The following is an 18,338-nucleotide window of genomic DNA, read 5'->3' as shown; positions in this document are numbered from 1 at the left end:
AGTAAAAATGTCCAAAATGTGGGGGTAATAAAATGAATGTAGGTATGATATTGGTATAAGAACAAACAGACAAATTCCATATGGTAAAAATGTACAAAAAAGCATAATATTTATTGAACATGAATCAATAAGAAAACAAGTAAATTGGTATATTTCTGAATTTGTACAGAGAAAGTCATTTCAAATGAAAAATAAGTTTCATGTATTAGTGACAATTATTGTTAAAAATGGCTAGCCTATGAAGCAAGTTCTAAATGAAAGAAAGTACGAGTAAGTTTTATTACTTTGAAATTCAATTCAAGTAGTAATAATTAAGTTTTAATGTAATAACCAGGGCTGTGGAATCGGAGTCGTGGAGTTTTGGTATTTTAGCCAGAGTCAAAGTCGTCAAAAATCCCCCTGACTCTGACTCCTTTTCACTTTCCCAACTTGTTATGTATATAAAAAACGAAAAAGTATTTCAATCGTGTCACATTTGACTCTCCGAGTTTTTTTGCAAATCTATATGTTTGGAGATCTCTCAAACCCAAAAATTGTCAAATAAAGGGAAAAATTCGCGCGTCCACGCACATATGTTGGCGTCTAATTTGTTAAATTTCTTTATTCTGCTCTGAACTATTAAACAATATCTCAGAATGAGTAAAGTTTAAGAAACAAAATTTGGCACAGTAGCGTGTGTATAAAGGGCATTAATGCTATTAAATTTTGGTTCTTTATTAAAAGTCGACAGGGTAGAGACATAGAAGGGGTCATGTGTCATATCTCCAGTGTGGTCGGACTTAATGAATATTTTACTCGTTATTAGCATTCACAATCTTATAATATAATCGAGTTGGGTTAATAATAATAATAATAATAATAATACTGTAATAATGATGATAAGCTCAGAGTTCAAATGGTTAAGAGTTGAAATTTGGTACACAGTTAGGATACATCATAAGAATGTACGGTACACTAAGAAGGAATTTTTTGAAATTCCTCTTGCGGGGAGAAGAGGGAGAGGGTTAAGGATTACCCTGAAGAACTCCGTTTCTACCGTGCTATTTTAGATGCGGTATTTTGCGTTTTTGTGAAAAATCGAACTTACTTTTTCATCCGTCTAAAAATTCTCTAATTAGTCTCGGAAGAGAGAGGACCTAATTCTTGCACCCAGTGAAAACAGGTAAAATCAGCTATAATCTAAATATCTTAATCTTCGTTATCATTACTTTTTGCGTGAGCAACATCTGGCTCATCTGCTAGTTTTTTTTTATTTTTTTATAAAACTCGTCTCTACCTTCAAAATTAAGCTTGAGTTCTAATATAACAGAAAAGGAAATCTTATAAAATTTGAAGATTATTATTATTATGCACTGGAAAAAATAAATCACATTGACCACTCTTCAAGTTTAGATGTTAAAACAGCAATACTGTACTATCCAGACATTATCCAAAATACAACATTGATTGTCACAGCATTGTCACCAATCAAGTTTCGGTAGAGCGTTTATCTTCCGCTCTTAAAATTATTAAATATGATTTAAGAACTTCAGTGAATGCTGAATTAATAGAAATGATTTTTTTGTAAGGAGTAATTCAGTTTATAACAGAGATGAAAAATAATAAATTAATCAACATGGCAAAATAAGCAACCTCTTTTTTACCAGTCTAAATGTTATATTTCTCATTCTTGACTTAGTTTAATGTATCTGTATACTTATATATTATCCAATATACTCGTATAGTATGTACTGTACAACATTTTTATTAAACTAATTTGTTTGTATAAGAGTGTATTTACTATTTTTATTCATATATGCTTACCGAATACCAATGCCATCATCAAACGAGTCAATAAATGTGAACTTATATATTCGGTAGATGTGTCAAATTTTAATGTTTAATTAATTTTTAAAAGTCGTTTTATTTTGTATTTTTTTAAAAAAAAATCAGAATCGTCCTCATTATTACTTTCCCGGATGTTATACAGTATAGGCCTATAACAAAGGAAAAGAATGACGATCAGTCAAAAAATGATTTTCTCAGATTTTTATGCTTTTGGACTCGGAAAGCCTTGAAACGTAGAGAAGTGCAAAAGCATTTGGGGTTTTTTCTGTACGCACGGATGTTAGAATGTGTACCAACCGATTTAGTTCAACCATTTTCAAGCTTAATAACTTCTGTGTTAAACCATCAGACTCCGATTCAAAATAGTGTCTCCCATACAGTTTAACATTCGTACATACAGAAAAAACAACCGAATCTTTTGCAAATATCGACATTTCAAGGCACCCCAAGTCCAAAAATGCAAAAATTTGGGGTGGGATCATTTTTTGAACTATCACTACACTTTTCCTCTGTTATATATAACAACAGAAGAGTAAAAACTATCGTATTGACTCATCACTTGGAGGCATATTTTAGCTTTGGAATAAAAAAGTTTCTACATTCTATCATTACTAGAACTATATTTATTGATGCTAATATTCTGAGGTCACGTGATGACGTCAGAATTTTCGGGCCTACTTTGTTAACAAGTCCACCCTTGGTCGGAGTCGGAGTCGAATCGTAAGAAAAAGTCGGAGTCGTGTAAAAATCTACCGACTCCACAGTAATAACAACTGGTAATAACAACAACCAAAATTATTAACTGTACTATTTTAGCAAAATTACTTTGAAAAATTTCAAATAAATTTTAATTTGTATTTTTGAATAGCATGATATTTTGTCTGATTGCAAAATATGTTATGCAACACAATGCAACATTGGAAAGCAACATTCAATATAATTACTCATAAGTATGTAAATATGTAAGTAAGTAAATACCCTTTTTTTTATAGTTTATTAAATTTTTAGAATAAAAAATGATAATACTATTTCTAAGTGCTTTACAATATTTGTGAATCTCATTATTATGTAAATAAATGAAAGACATTATTTTGAAAGATTAGTGATGTATCTGCAAAACATTAGAAAATTCATTATGTTAGTAACTTTTAACCTTTAGGCACTGAAGAGTACTTCATTTATTCATAAAACACATCCAAATTTAAAGTTTTACCCTCTCCAAATTGGTCTAAGATGTTTTTCAGATTTTATTGTAGAAAATAATTTTATTTTAATAAACTTTTATATTATGGTATGGAAATATTTATGTCTGTTTTAATGTTTGCATTTGATACTTACCACACAACATGATAACAAAACAATTAGGAAAGCTTGTGGAATACCAGCAACACCAACTATCCAAACAAGACGGATGAAGAAAATTACACCAAATATGTTCTGAATACATGGAAGATAAACACCAGCAATAGTCCCAAGATTTGCTTTCTAGAAATATATATATAATTATATATATATTTTTTTTGAATAAAAATTAATACATAGCTTACATAAACATTGGAAACTTCCTCTTAAAATTATTAAATGTATGAATTTAATATCATTGATATTATTTTTATTGATAAAAATAACGATCAACGATATTAAGTGTTTTGTATTAACCATCATTTAATGAATTAATAAAAGAATTGAAGAATTAAAATAATATTTTCTGACTTTTATAAAATTATTTTTTGTGATTAATAACAAATTTTATTAAGAGTTATTTTAAAAAGTTATTTAGAATCTAATAACAATCACGAAGATACTACCTTAATATATATCACACCACCAACAACCAGCAAAAACAAAAAACTCTTACTGTAACATTTTCTTTCATTTACAAGGTGTGTCTGAAAATTTCAGTGAATGGTCTCATAAAATAAAGGAAACAAGGAGTACAAACAAAATACTTTTACTGGCATTCAAAGTAATCGTCATTAGCAACAACACACATTTGACATCGGTTGTACAGCTGCTGGAAGCTGTGAGCAAACACTTCTTTCTGTATTGCACGAAGCATCGTTGTCACACATTGTTGGATCTGCGCAATGTCGGAAAAGCGTAGGCCTTTCAGGCGGGGAACAAGAAGAAATCTGCAAGTGCCAGATCTGGAGAATATGGAGAGTGTTGAAGAACTGTCACCTGGCGTGTAGCGAGGAAGTGCCATAATGTTCATGTGTTGCTCCATTTCACAGTGGCACTCCTTCTCACACTGACTGCGTTGCATTGTTTGCTGCCCGCACTTCTGTTTAACTGTCATGATTTCGATGCTAAGAGGCACTAGTTGGCAAGTCTCTCACTATGTCTGCGTGAGCGGAACATCCTAGCCAGCACAGTTATTCAACTATGGGACCATTCACCGAACTTTTCAGACGCACCTTGTATAACAGACATCATCAGGTTTAACAACAGGTAATTTAAATGGAAGAACAAAAAACTTAAAAAAGCCAGTTCTTTGTTCTTCCATTTAAGTTAATCAGTTAAACCTGATGATGTCCATTATAAATGGAAGAAAACATTAGTTACTGTAAGAGTTTTTCTTTTTTTTGCTGGTTATTGGTGGTGGTGTGATATAGTTATTGAGAATCATTTAAATTTTGAATAAATCACAGAAATTTAACATGCTATAATAAATTTTGATAATTGTAAATTTAAATCTTTTTAAAATTTATATTCCCTAAAAAATCTATAATCTACAGAATATATATATATATATATATATATATATATATATATAAATTAGGTATTTAACTAATAAAATTTAATGTAATATACCTTTGGTTTTGGTTTTGCTTCACTATCATCAACACTTGGAATAGCTACATTGTAATTGGCCAATGAACTGAGAAGTGTTGCAACCCTAGGTCTTTCTGGCATTTCTTCCTAGAAATATCAATTAGCAAAAACTTTAAAAAAAAATATTAAATTAAATTTCAAATATATTATTACAAGAAAAATTATTGTATTTCAGACACTTATTACAATAAACATTTTTCAATTAATCATACATTTCGAAAAACCTTAATTTAATAATTTACGTATAAAATTTCCTAATATTTAGACTAAAAACAAAATAATAGACTTTTCAATATATAAGAGAATATTTTACATAAAACTAAAAATGTACACAGAATGTGTCAAAAAAACCCTATAAAAACAAATAGGAAATTCTAATGCTGCTCTATTCATTTCTACTGAGATAGAAAAATCAATTGAAACCTATAGAAATTTTTATTGGAACATTCAAATCTAGTAGCAGCTCATGGACCCTGAAAATAGATAGGCTAGTTTCAGAACAAGTTATTTATATGAATAATAGAAAATTTAGATTTTAACATAAATAATACACCAAAAAAAATGTCTATTTTTGCATGGTTTATTTACTTGTTTAAACATGTTTATGGTATTAAACAACAAAACAGCAAAGTTACAAATATCATCATGATGAGATTCAAAATATGCAATTACTGCAGAGTAGCATTGATAATTTAGTAAAATGAACAATAATGAAAACTGAAAAATTTAAAAAGGCATATAAAATTGAAACATGAAGTAAATAAAAAAATCTGAAATATAAAATGAGTAAAACTAGTATATAAGAAAAAGAATTTTGAGAGAATAACACTGTCAAAAGTTTTTGAAAGATTGTCAAATGTGTAGTGATGTGCACACTCCCAAACACAGTTAACCATACACTGCAAATGAAACCAGGCTCCAATGCTCTGTAAATTCATGCATGTTCCACCAATGTGCCAACCAGCGCGCAAATAACAGTAACGGTGTGCATTCTTATGTCTAATATCTCCTCACCCAGCAAAATATATTAAATAGGTTTTTTTGTAAAAAATGATTTTTATGTTTTATAACAATCATTTAGATCAGTGGTTCCCAACCTTTTCTAGGATGCGGAACACTTTTGTGAGCAATTTTCTTTAGCGGACACTTACTTAAGTTAATATGAAATACATAAGCTTGTCATCAGTTATTTTATTAGAATTGAGCAGTTATAATTCAAAATCTCTACTCATATTATTAACGCCAATTCTAAGACAGGAAAAAATATACCTAAATAACTTTAATGGGAAACTTGTGCCTGATATTTTTTACATATTTCATTCAGTTTTTATCATTGCCTTTATCTTATTCGAAACAGTAGTACACTCCATAAGTACGAGTCGTACATATATATTTAAGTTTATGAAAATTTTATGATTTTAATTTTTTGATATTCGGCGGCTCGAATAGATTGTACACTTTCCGATTTGCGACTAAATCTGCGGAACACTTGGGAGATGCTTACGGAACACCAGCGTTCCGCGGAACACTGGTTGGGAACCACTGATTTAGATTATAACAAAACTGAATAATCTGTTAAGCAGTACACTTTTATTGAGTAATTTGATTCCTTTGATAAAATTATTGGTCAGGTCCATCTTTTCTTATCATTAATGACTGCCTCTGATCAAACCAATTGGCACATCACATGCATATTGGTCTATGAAAGCTAATAGAATGTCATAAATTCCTACTACAATAACTATTACAATTAAAATTTATTTATTTACATACATATATTTGTAATTTGGCAAAATAAAAGTAAAATTTTTAATGTGACATCTTGTGTATGTTTCAATGTTCCCATAATAGATCAATCTGAATCCTCAAATTGATGCTGAAATGTATCATCTCAAAATTGCATTCAATTTCTACAGATGGAAACTATTTTTAAAATAGATTAGAACAATAAATACTTTACAACTTAACTTCATAAAAATAAAGTAAATGATGTTTTTGATAAAATGATAAGGATAGTAAATATAAATTCACAAAAATAAGACTATACATAGAAGTCTTCTTGTCCTTTTCTCAAACCTCAGGAAATAAGTCTTATGATGGAATTGACCTTTATTTAGAGACTTCTCATCCATTTTTACTGTGCCGACACCATAGGAAAGACTAACGTTTTGCATATTGATGCAAAACGTTAGTCTTCCCTACGGTGTCGGCACAGTAAAAATTATGTATATTTGATAAAGATTGATTCCATTGTAAGATTTATTTCCTGAGATATGTGAAAAGGACAACAAGAAGACTCTTTTATTGCATAGTTTTTTTATTTTTGTGAATTTGTATAATGTTTATCTACAAATTTTAAAATGATAATTAAACATTCTTATTTAAAACACTAGTTTTAACAGAAACATTTCTGAGATTAGAAAATTAGTATAATTCAGTTATAATTTTCATTAAGTTTTTAAAAAAAGTCATATAAAATGAAAATTTTTCATTTCATTAATTTACTTTTTTATTTTCCTTTGCCACTTGTAAGAACGTGCCATAAAATTATCGGTATCTATCCCAATCATATCAATTGTCAATGCAACAAAATACATACATACTTTATATTTTGGCCTTTGAATGACCAATTAGTTTCATCTGAAATACAGCAAAATTTTTTAAATGGTTCTTAAAACCAAACCAACTTGACAATAAATTGATACAGTACTGTAAAAACAAATTCCTACTTCTTCGAGAATTGAAGATTTTAGTTACAAATCCTTGTTCAGATTACTTAGTTATAAGCTTGTATTAGATTTTTTCAAAAAATATTACTGTATTTAAATTTTTTGTAGTGAGTTGTTCTATTTTAAGTGTAGATGCCTGAAGTTTAAGAAAAAAAAAACCAAACATTTGCAAGATTTACAATTAAATTTGTTATTTTTGTAACCTATGTACGAGTAGTTTCTTTTTTATAAAACTGTACACGATCCAATGTACCTCTGATCTATTATAAGTTATGTAAGTTAATTTATTTTTGTTTCATTGAAGCAAAAAGTAGCAGTTATATAACTCTTAGTAAAAAAAAAGGGCATTACAGTACATAAATTTCAAAGCTAATTTCACTGTTCTTAATCCAAATTAAAAATACATCTTTTTCTACTTTAAAAACTTATTATGCTTATTAGTAATTTGTACAGTACAGTATCTAGATATGTAATAATTCAAAAACTAATTCCATTCAATTAGAAACTTCTCAAACTTTTATATTTTTATAAATAATTTTTTTAGTTAATGAAATGAAAACTTATTTTAAAACTTACATGGTATAAATACATATTTTTTTCATAACTGGACAACTGATCATCAATAATCGGTTGATCTTCAGGTAATAATCCATCACCTAAATAATTGGATAAAATTCACATCATTTAGTTATTGTTGTATAGTTTAATAAAAATATTTAAGTTTATAATCTATGAGTTTGAATTTATAAATTAATCAATGATTGAAATAAACTGAGGAGCACTAATGGTAAAGAACAGATTTTTATGGAATCCAACAGATTATTTACAAATTAAATGTTTTTCAGATTATTACTTGCTTTCATCAAATTCTACCATTATTTTACTGTCAGTACTCTTCAGCTTACTTTATGGAGTCGAATATTGTGAAGAATAGATTTAAATAGATATAAAACACCTGTATTGTTAAAAATTTCAAATGCTAAAAATTCAAGAAGTTAAAATATTTTATGTTATTTTCTTTAAATTGTACACAAAAATAATAAAAATACATGTATATTTTTTAATACAGTAAGCCAATTTTTATTTTACCATGTGGTGCACTGACCAATTACGCCACCCAGACCTCCGAGTGATTCCTCCCTTCTGGACACATTTAAACTTCAGATATAACCATCCAACAGAGTTTAAATGTTTCGGAGGTCTGAGTGGCATAACTGGTCAGTGCACCTCATGGTAAGCAGAGGTTGTGGATTCGACTCTCGCTCTGGGCCAATTCTTTTCTTCCAGATTATTCTAAATTTAAAAAATAAATTATAGTTATTATTTTCATTAAGAGATGGTACCTAACATCTACCTCGAGTTGTTCTAATCATGTCTATTTTTATGTCATTGAATTAAGACAGCTTTTGATGTGAAATTGTCTTTCGTGTGTAATTTATGAAATGATTATTTAAAGGACAAACGTGTCTTTTAATGAGCTTTCATTTAGTAAAACTGTTCAGAGATAAACAGACAAATAGTTGATTGTTATGTTTGATGATATTTAATTAATAAACAATGCAAACTTAGCACTGATTCTTGCAAAGTTATCAAAATATTTGCTAAATTTGACCTTTGATAAATGTTTTGCAGCTAAGGTCATTGAAGTGTCCCAAATTACATTAATAACCTAGATTATTGGGTTATATTTGAAAAAACTGTAGACCTATAAATTCTCACTGTTGTCCGTCTGTCTTTCCTTAATCTCGAGAACGGAGATAGATAAATGAAATCAGACAGATATGGAAACCTTAGGGGCAGGAAACACCGATTAACTATATACAAAATTTCAAGGGAAAATTTTTGAAAGGTGGGAATTTTCCCCTGAAAGGTGTTAGACGGATAACTGGCACCACTCTACTATAAAAGGAAAAGTATGATGTACAGGGGCAAGACACTGCTAATTTAAGGTAAAGAGTATATTTTAAATTAAATAAATTAAAAATATGAGTAAGCATTTTTGAGCATTTTTTCGACGTAGAACACATTATTGTACTTTACATTAATTTCTACGAAAAAAATTGTTTCACTTAACGAGTGTTTTGCATTATGAGTAAGACTCTGGAACGAATTATGCTTGTTAAGCGAGGTTCCACTATATTTATTTTCTATTGGTTTTTAATTAGATAATCAAACCAATTGAAACCAATATCAATTTGACTATTTGTTAATGCCATATATGCAAATTTGGTGGCATATTTCTTTCTTAACATGGTCTTAAGAGAATAAGTTTTCTAATAGAAATTTCAAGTATATTGAAATTCAGTGGAAATTTAATTTAATGTTCAGAGTCTATAAGGATCCACCAAAAAATTAAAATACGAAAAACACTAAAATATTAAGGAATCTTGTTTATTTTAATCACATTTTATCATAATTTTTGAAAAATATTCTTTTATTTGAAATAGTTATTCTTGTGATCAGATGATGAGACAAAATGTCAAAAAAAAAAAATGTTTATGACTAAAATACATAAAGACTCCTTAATGTTTAGTGTAGTAAAACTTTGATTTAACGGACTTCGATTTAGCAGACTTCAGATTTAACAGACAAAATTTCCTGTCAGCATGTCATATGCAAAAATTGACATACTGTTAATTTTAAAATGCTTTTTATGTGTAATTAAATTAACAGATTTTTTTTCAAATCTAAGAGTCATCGCACTTAACTTCGTACTACAACAGGAGAGCTTTGATATATTATCATCCAAAGATGAATAAATAGGAAATTATTTTTGTGTTCTTTTCAAATTTAAAGTTTTTTTTTTCTTTTAGAACATTATTTTAGTTAAATACAATTAAGGTGTATTTTCCAAAAAATTATTTATTTTGATTTAGATTGTACACTTCTTTATTACAGTCTCAGAATTACAGTGAGTACAAAAGTAATAATAAATATAAAGTAAAAAGATTTTATTTGTATTTATATTTTATTCTAATAAATAAAATATTATGTATATATGTTTGTGTAATTAAAAATTTAAGTATTAATTTTAATTACACAAACATATCTACATAAGTAAAAACAGATAAAAAAATTAACAAATTAATTAGTTTAACAAATGCATTTGGAAAATCTACTTTATTATCTAATGGACTTTCGGCTTTAACGGACACCCCCTCGTCCGAATTAGTCCGTTAAATCAAGGTTTTACTGTATTTGTGTATTTTAGTTTAAATTAAATTAAATTAAATTATATTGTTGTTTGATATATTGTTCTTGTTTGATACTTAATTATGATTCTGTGAAGTAAATGCTTAGAAAATTGCCTCACAACAATAAAAAGTTATTTCACATTTGTTACTTTGAGATCAGTTATTATTTGCTTCCATAAAATTTCCTAGAACTTCTCATAGTCATCGTTAACTCTATTTTAAATTCATGCCATTCCATAGTTTGTTAGTATTTACTCATGTAATCTGCAATTAATAGCAAAATTTAAATGCTTATTAATTAATTTATAAGGAAATTTTTCAAACTGTCAATTCATAGTATATATTATCATTTTGTGTCTTTAATTCTATTACAAACAATTTTTATTATAATTTTTTTCTATGTCTGAAGCAAATAGATAAGGAATAACTTTCTAAATTTGCAATAAAGTTTGATTACCAGTAGATAAAATTAAAAGTTGGAAATTATAACATTGTAAATGTTATATTTATAATATAGTAGCTAAATTATGTAAAATCATAACTTTCAAGAGTAAATAATGTTTTTTAAAAACAATACAAATCAAGCTATTTAACACTATTAACTTAAAATGTAAATACTTTTGTATTGAAATCAGTATTTGTTCATCAAGTATTTGAAATCAGTTCTAACCTAACCTATTCTAATAAATTACCATAATTATTAGCAACCAAATTATTAGAATAGGTTAGGTTAGGTTAGAAAGTGCGTCCCACTGTTTCCTTGCTGGAATCAGAGACGAGCCGCCATCTTGGCACCAAGGGTTACATTAACCCAGTATTTAAACAGATGCATAGTTGACTCTGTTTAAATACTGGTATAAATTAAGAAAACTAAAATTAATAGAACTTCATATTGGGATTTATTATTGGTTCTAATAAAATCAGTCAGTTTAAACTAATAAAAAATATTAGTATGTACGTTAATTTTAAAATGGAAATTTAGATTCAATAAAAACCGTTAAGTTCTATTGGTCAAACATGACATACAGATAGGGTTGCAAAAAATAACATACTGATTTTATTTGAATAATAACCACCCTTGAATAGTAAAACTGCACCTTGTCTTTAAAAGCATGAAATAATAACTGCCCTCAAATAGTAGCCATATCTACTATTCAAAGAGTTGTGAAAACTTAAGAAAACAACATAAAATTAATAAATATCATAAGCTATTGTATACTTATATTGCATTTATTTAACAAGCAAACTTTAATATAAAATGAAAATATGTAAAAATGCATAACATATAGTAAGCACACTTTATTTTCTTATTACTAGTTTTAATGAGTTACTTTCTATAAACTGTATTTCTGTGTATTTAAGAAGTGTTCTTACAAATAGAATAAAATGGCATTATATTCCACAAAGTACTTTAAAAAAATTCTTTATTTTTAAAACATCTTTTATAGTTTTGGAAGCTATTTTTTATTTTGGCTTTGTTTTTTAATAATGGCTACAACATAAATATCACTGAATAGTTACTGTATCAATACCTTTACATTTAATTTACATTGAAACAGCAGTACATTGCTCTTAAAAGCCAAAACAAGATGGCATGCACAAGAGCATGCTCTTATAAGCAAAACTGAACGTGTGCTTCAAAAATGTAAAAACAAGTATTTTCATGTATAAGAACATGCTCTTATTTGCATGGAAATATTGTAAGAAAATACCAGTTACCATTTCAACTATAATGTATTTTAAAAATCTAATTTTTATAAATAATACTTAAGTATTTTATTAGTAATGGATATCAACCAGCTAGGTATATATAAAAAAAAATAGAAACTGTGTAGAAAATATGCTGTTTAAAACAGTAGCCATGGTTATTATTCACATAAAATGGTAATAAATACACAGCTCTTATTTTCAGTTTTATTTAATAAAAAAAAATGTTAAAAACACCGTTATATTTTTTGCCCAAAATATAATGTTTTGGACTAGCTTAAATCCTTAAGTATTAGTCTTTTAACTTTTAGTAATTATTGGAGTATGTTAAATTACAAAATTATAAATTTCACTAAAATCTGATGAGACATTAAGGATTTTTTTTTAATTTTAAATATCCAATAGCTCATGGCAAATTATGACAGCTAAAATTTTGCATTTGTTCCATTATTTTAAATATAATATTTTTTTAAAAATCAAATAAAGTAAAATCATACAGTAAAGTCAAGAATAAAGTAAACTGTCTATTGGCATTAAAACTGTTTATTTGCAAAGTATTTATAAACAACTGCTTTCAACATTTCAAAGTGCCGTCTTCAGGTTGAGCATATACCATTCCAATTAAATCTTTTTAAAAGCACTTTTTTTTTTAACCTGTAATTTGAATGGTATATGCTCAGTCTGCAAATAAATACTTTTAATAATACTTTGCAAATAAACAGCTTTAATGCCAATAGACAGTTTAATTTATTCTTTATTTGGTGTCATAAAAAACATATTTATACAGTAGAGTCCCGATTGTCCAAGGTAACATGGATCGAGAAGTACCTCAGATAATCAATAACTCAGATAATACATAATATTAAATATTCCATGTTATCATGTTATTAATACTTTATCAAATTTTGGTAAATTATTAAATAAACTGGATTTCAATGCATTAACATGTATGATCAATGTATATGATCACACACATTATGCATCCAAATTCAGTTAATGTTATTATTACATTAGACCTGGGGTGGGAAACCTGTAACCTTTTGGTGATGACGTACGGCCTTCTGTGCCTATTAAAGGCATTCTCATATTGTTATATATATGGTTGACATGTGTAAATTAATTTTGGCAATATGGCGATTCCACTAAGAGATTATTCTTGGTAAAAGCTGTTATCTGGCTGTGATAAGTCTGTTGTTTGGCAGTATAAGATACTTGAAAGGGTTACTTCTGTATAAAAGCTAAATTAGTACTAAATTATTTGCATTTAAGTAAATTTTTTTCTTTAGAATGTGGCCTTCTTGAAAGAATGTTAACTCTCATGCAGCCTTCAAATGAGAAAAGGCTCCCCATCTCTGATTTACTTATTGTACTGTAAATAATTATTTAAATTATACAATAAAAAGTTTTAAATTTTATTTACAAGTGTGTTTATTAAAGCTAATAGACCTACAAATACAATTAAAACTTCTTTAATATGCATTAAAGTTCTTATTGCTAAGAGAAATCAGAGTAAATCTTTTTAAAACTTCTAGTCTCTCTTTTAAGTACTGTGTATTGTCTAGCAAAAATCATAAAAAACTGTATTAAATTCTCTTGTCTTTATTGACAAAGTACTCTCTCATAATTCATCTCAGATAACAGTAGCATTTGTGACAAGTTATATTGTTTATTTTTATATAAATTTATCAGAATGTGCTGTATGATTAAATAGAATGAATGTATAAAATAGAAATAAACTTTTTATAAATTTATGAATAGAAAAAAATGGATAATGCACTAAATCAGAAATGTTTCTGCATGTGTCTGACTTCTTTAAACCATGCAGGTGTTTTTACTCACTTTTAAAATTCTAATATATATATATATATATACACACACACATATATTTTTTTTTAAATGCAAAACTCTATTTCAGTACATCTTAATACTTTACTGATATTTAAAAAATTCTCTTATCCAGTATTTATATATTCTTAGTACCTATATATACAGATGATTAGTTTCTAAATTAAGAACAATACATTACCTATTTAGCTATTAAGAAAAGCCAAAATAAATGCAACCTGAAACAAGAATTTGTTGGAACTTAAGTTTCACCTTGTATTCACCTTTCTAATCCTCAAGTGTTATTTTCAGCATTCAATGAGAAATGTTACATTATTTAAAAAAAGATTTTAAATATAAATAAACTGAAACACGAGTCATCATTTTTATAAAAATGCTGCAAAAATTCTTTTTTATTTTAATTCTATTTATGTAAAACTTTGTAAATATTAAATCTATATGTAACAAATTACATATATTTCTAAATAGTTGTTTTAATACATCTGAAATACTTCTCTAGTTTCATACGAAAATGAAAAATTTAATTATTAAATATAGTTCACCAGAGCTAAAACTTCTTAATAAATCAAGTAATTTTTTTTTCAAAACCTCTCTTAAATGCTTTTTCTGTAATTTCTGCTTTAGAATTTCCAAGTTAACTTTATTAGTTTGTTTGTCACTAATTTACACATTTCACTTGAAAAATCATTAATTAAATGAAATGATTAGTTTGTTAGGTAATATGCTAAGCACAGAGTACCAAAAATAATAGATTATTACGATTCAATCAATCATTTTATGACAAGTTATATTGTTATATTTTGTATAAATTTATTAGAATGTCTTACATGATTAAACAGAATAAATGTATTGTTCTTTGATATTTAATTAATCATATAGAAATGAATTTTTCTTTTTATATGATCTTTTCACGCAAACTAAAACAAGTCAATTATAAATCTTGTTATAAATATTTTTTCTTTGAAATATTTACAGATAATCATAGGTTTTATTTAAAATTGCTATAATTTGGATTTCATTCACTTTAACCATTAAAATGACTAATCAATTGAATAAAACTTATTCTGAATTACAGGTGACAAAATTTTGGTTCCTGCTAATTCAGAACCTTCATTAACTTAAAAAAAAAACAACAACAAAAGTTTTCCACAATCAGAAATAATAATAATAATGTCAAGTGAAGTACAGTAAAGTTTTGAGAAAAAATTAAGTACTTATTAATTGAATAATTCAAATACTGTAAACCAACGGTGGCGTAGTGAGGGGGTGCAAGGGGGTGTATCATGCACCGGGCACCACTCTCAGAGGGGCGCCCAAATGGTCTCCAAGACAAACTATATGTGTTTCCAGAGGGGGGAGAGGGGTGCCAATAAAGTGTTGGGCGCCAGTTATGTTCACTACACCACTATAAACCAAAGTATGTTTTTTACTGTACAGTACAACAACACAAAATCCAGTAATCCAACAATCTGCTGTAATCTGACACTCACTGGTCTGATTTATGTCAGATTACAGAGAACTTTACTATACCTAACATTAGCATTCTTCAATTTTACAATTTAATATAATAATTATTATTACATATGAACATTAAAAACCATTCAAAACATTTGTACTTCAATCTCTATAATTGTTCAAATATAATCCTGTAGAAAAGAAATGATAAATTAGAATTATCATAAATAGCAGCATATTTCATGTGATTATTTGATAAACAACTTTAATCATTTAATTTAAGTTCGAAAAGAGAAACATCTTTAATAAATGGTAAAGTTAAGAATACAGTTAAAACAATACTAAAATACAGAAAAAACGGTATTAAATACATTCATTCTCTCTATCTTTATTGGCTAAAAGAGAGAGCGATTTTCACTTTTTCATATTCCATGTCCTACAGTTTGTTGAACTACTGACCAGAAATATGACAAATCAGAAATATTTATTGAAATTAATTACCTTTACTGGCATAAATAGGTATTACTTTCGAATTCTAACTTGAAATTTTTCACTTACAATAATTCCTTATTATAGTAAAGTCCATATAGACTAATGTTACTGTCTCCCAACTAAACAGTAATACAACCCAACTAAATGGTAAGTTATCAATATTTAAAAATTATTAATATATTTCAAACTAATAATGTAGTAAATGTTATTTTCTTATTTTCTATATACAGTATTTTGACATTTACTGTATGTCTAATGGATTTTCATTTTAAAAGAACGTGGAGTTGTTTCTCATTACTCATTTTTTTCAAAATTAATTTTTTGCATTTGTCTTTCTAATCATTTTTAGTTTTTATCTTACATATATAAACTAAAAATGATTAGAAAACGATGGAAAATAAATAAACAAATATATATATATATTATTTTCTGTGGCTTATTTGCTAATAGCTCAAATTTAGATCTAAAAATGTATCATGTTTTATCCAATAGAGAAAGGATTTGAAAAATGAGAATTTGAAGTTTTTGGATCCTGGCCAGACTGTGAAATACATTATATCTTTCCATCTTTCTTTCTGTCTTGATGATACCAAAAGAAAAGCATATGTAAAACTGAAATGAAAAGAATTCCAGGAATGAACAGATGTTTGAAATAAAAACATAGATCTGATAGAGCATATCATAGACAGACAATCCATCATATTACTAAATAGAAAAGCACAATGTAATTAAAATAACCAACACCTTAGAATTTCCAGCAATGATGTATTTAATAAAAACCACCACCAACAAACAAGCACTTAAACATATTGAAAAACTTGAAATTTACAAGGCCCATATTGACAAGGGATGCATCAACCATAGAGATGCAGAAAGTTTATCCTCCGCATGGAAATCTTTTTACCACAGCGATTAATTTTCTTAATACATTATTTTAATTTATTTTTGTTTTTTACTTTCAGTTTTATTTATTCTGTCTTTACTTTTCCTATGTAAACCACGTGCACTGTACGTTGGAATTATTTTCAAATTTTTAAACCATTGTATGGCTTGCGTTCTATTTTACATTCTTTTTGTTTTAAAGTTGTTTAACTGAAGAAGACTATTAGAAATAGTTGAAAACGTTTTTATTTTATTAAATACATCGTTGCTGGAAATTCTAAGGTGTTGGTTATTTCAAGTATTTATATTCCGGTAAGTTGTTTGTTTTATTACACAAAGTAATTATGATCTATTACAGATACAGTGACCATATATCCTTTACTTAATTTTTGCACACACGAGATTGGAATAAATGAGTGAATGAGATAAACTGTAAAATTTTTATTTTTGAATCTTTTTGTTTGCATAATTCAAACTATAAAGTTTCATTGACTTTTTTGAAAAAAGTTTTTTTCTGCAATAAGAACATTTAACAACCTGTTTTGTACAGAAGTTAAATTATACCGGTAATGAACAATAAAATACAGGTATACCTCGCCTTACATCAGTAATTGGTTCCAGGAGAGGCGACGTAAGTCGAATTTACTTGTGTAGTTACGACGTAAGTTGAAACTACGGTGGAAAATGCCAATAATGAGCACTTAAAGACCACTAAATAAGATGACAACACAGAAACACAGATGTTTTCATGTTTCGTTCTCTAGGATTTATGATGATTATATTAACATTTACTATAAATGTACACATTTTAATATGATTTTATGTGTTTTTAACGCTTTTCTAATGATATTATGACTTCGATATTTGTGGCGGACGGATGTAAAGTCAAATAAAATGACTTAAACTTGATTTTTATTTTTCCATATACTTTTTTGACAAACGACATATAATTGAGAACGACGTAACTCGAAACGACATAACTCGAGGTATACCTGTACTACCAATACAGGTTGTTAAAAAAATATTTCAACGTGAATCTTCTAAAAAAAAAAAAAAAAAAAAAAAAAAATATTTAGAATTTCATTCAGACAAAATTAATTTAATTTTCAGTATTTCTACCTTAAAGTTATTTGAATATAGCTAGGATTTCAAATAGAATATTAAAAATACATATGTAGAAGTTCTTTAATCCAGCATTTACTGTACCAAAATGGCACCAAATTATTGAGAATAATTTAGCAGCTCTCAAATTTTGCAAAATTACCAAATAAAGTAATGTATGATCCAAATGTTGCAGACATCATTGTATATTTTTGTACAAACAAACACTACTTTATGTTTCCAATTTGTTTATGCACTTTCTTTAATTATT

At 27.3% G+C, this 18,338-nt stretch overlaps 1 protein-coding gene across 1 annotated transcript in view; it reads right to left on the bottom strand.

Moving 5' to 3' along the window:
* The window catches only part of LOC136984363 (solute carrier family 12 member 6-like), an 83,407-nt gene that overhangs the window by 43,871 nt on the left and 21,198 nt on the right, over positions 1 to 18,338 (bottom strand). The window contains 3 exon segments of the mRNA XM_067281321.1: positions 3,166 to 3,312; positions 4,642 to 4,749; positions 7,968 to 8,047. Of these exon segments, the coding sequence (XP_067137422.1) occupies positions 3,166 to 3,312; positions 4,642 to 4,749; positions 7,968 to 8,047 (335 nt within the window).

The sequence above is a fragment of the Centruroides vittatus genome, unplaced genomic scaffold, assembly GCF_030686945.1.
Source record: "Centruroides vittatus isolate TY-2023 unplaced genomic scaffold, ASM3068694v2 contig_917, whole genome shotgun sequence".
Classification (NCBI taxonomy): Eukaryota; Metazoa; Arthropoda; class Arachnida; order Scorpiones; family Buthidae; genus Centruroides; species Centruroides vittatus.
This window is presented reverse-complemented; position numbering and strand designations above follow the sequence as displayed.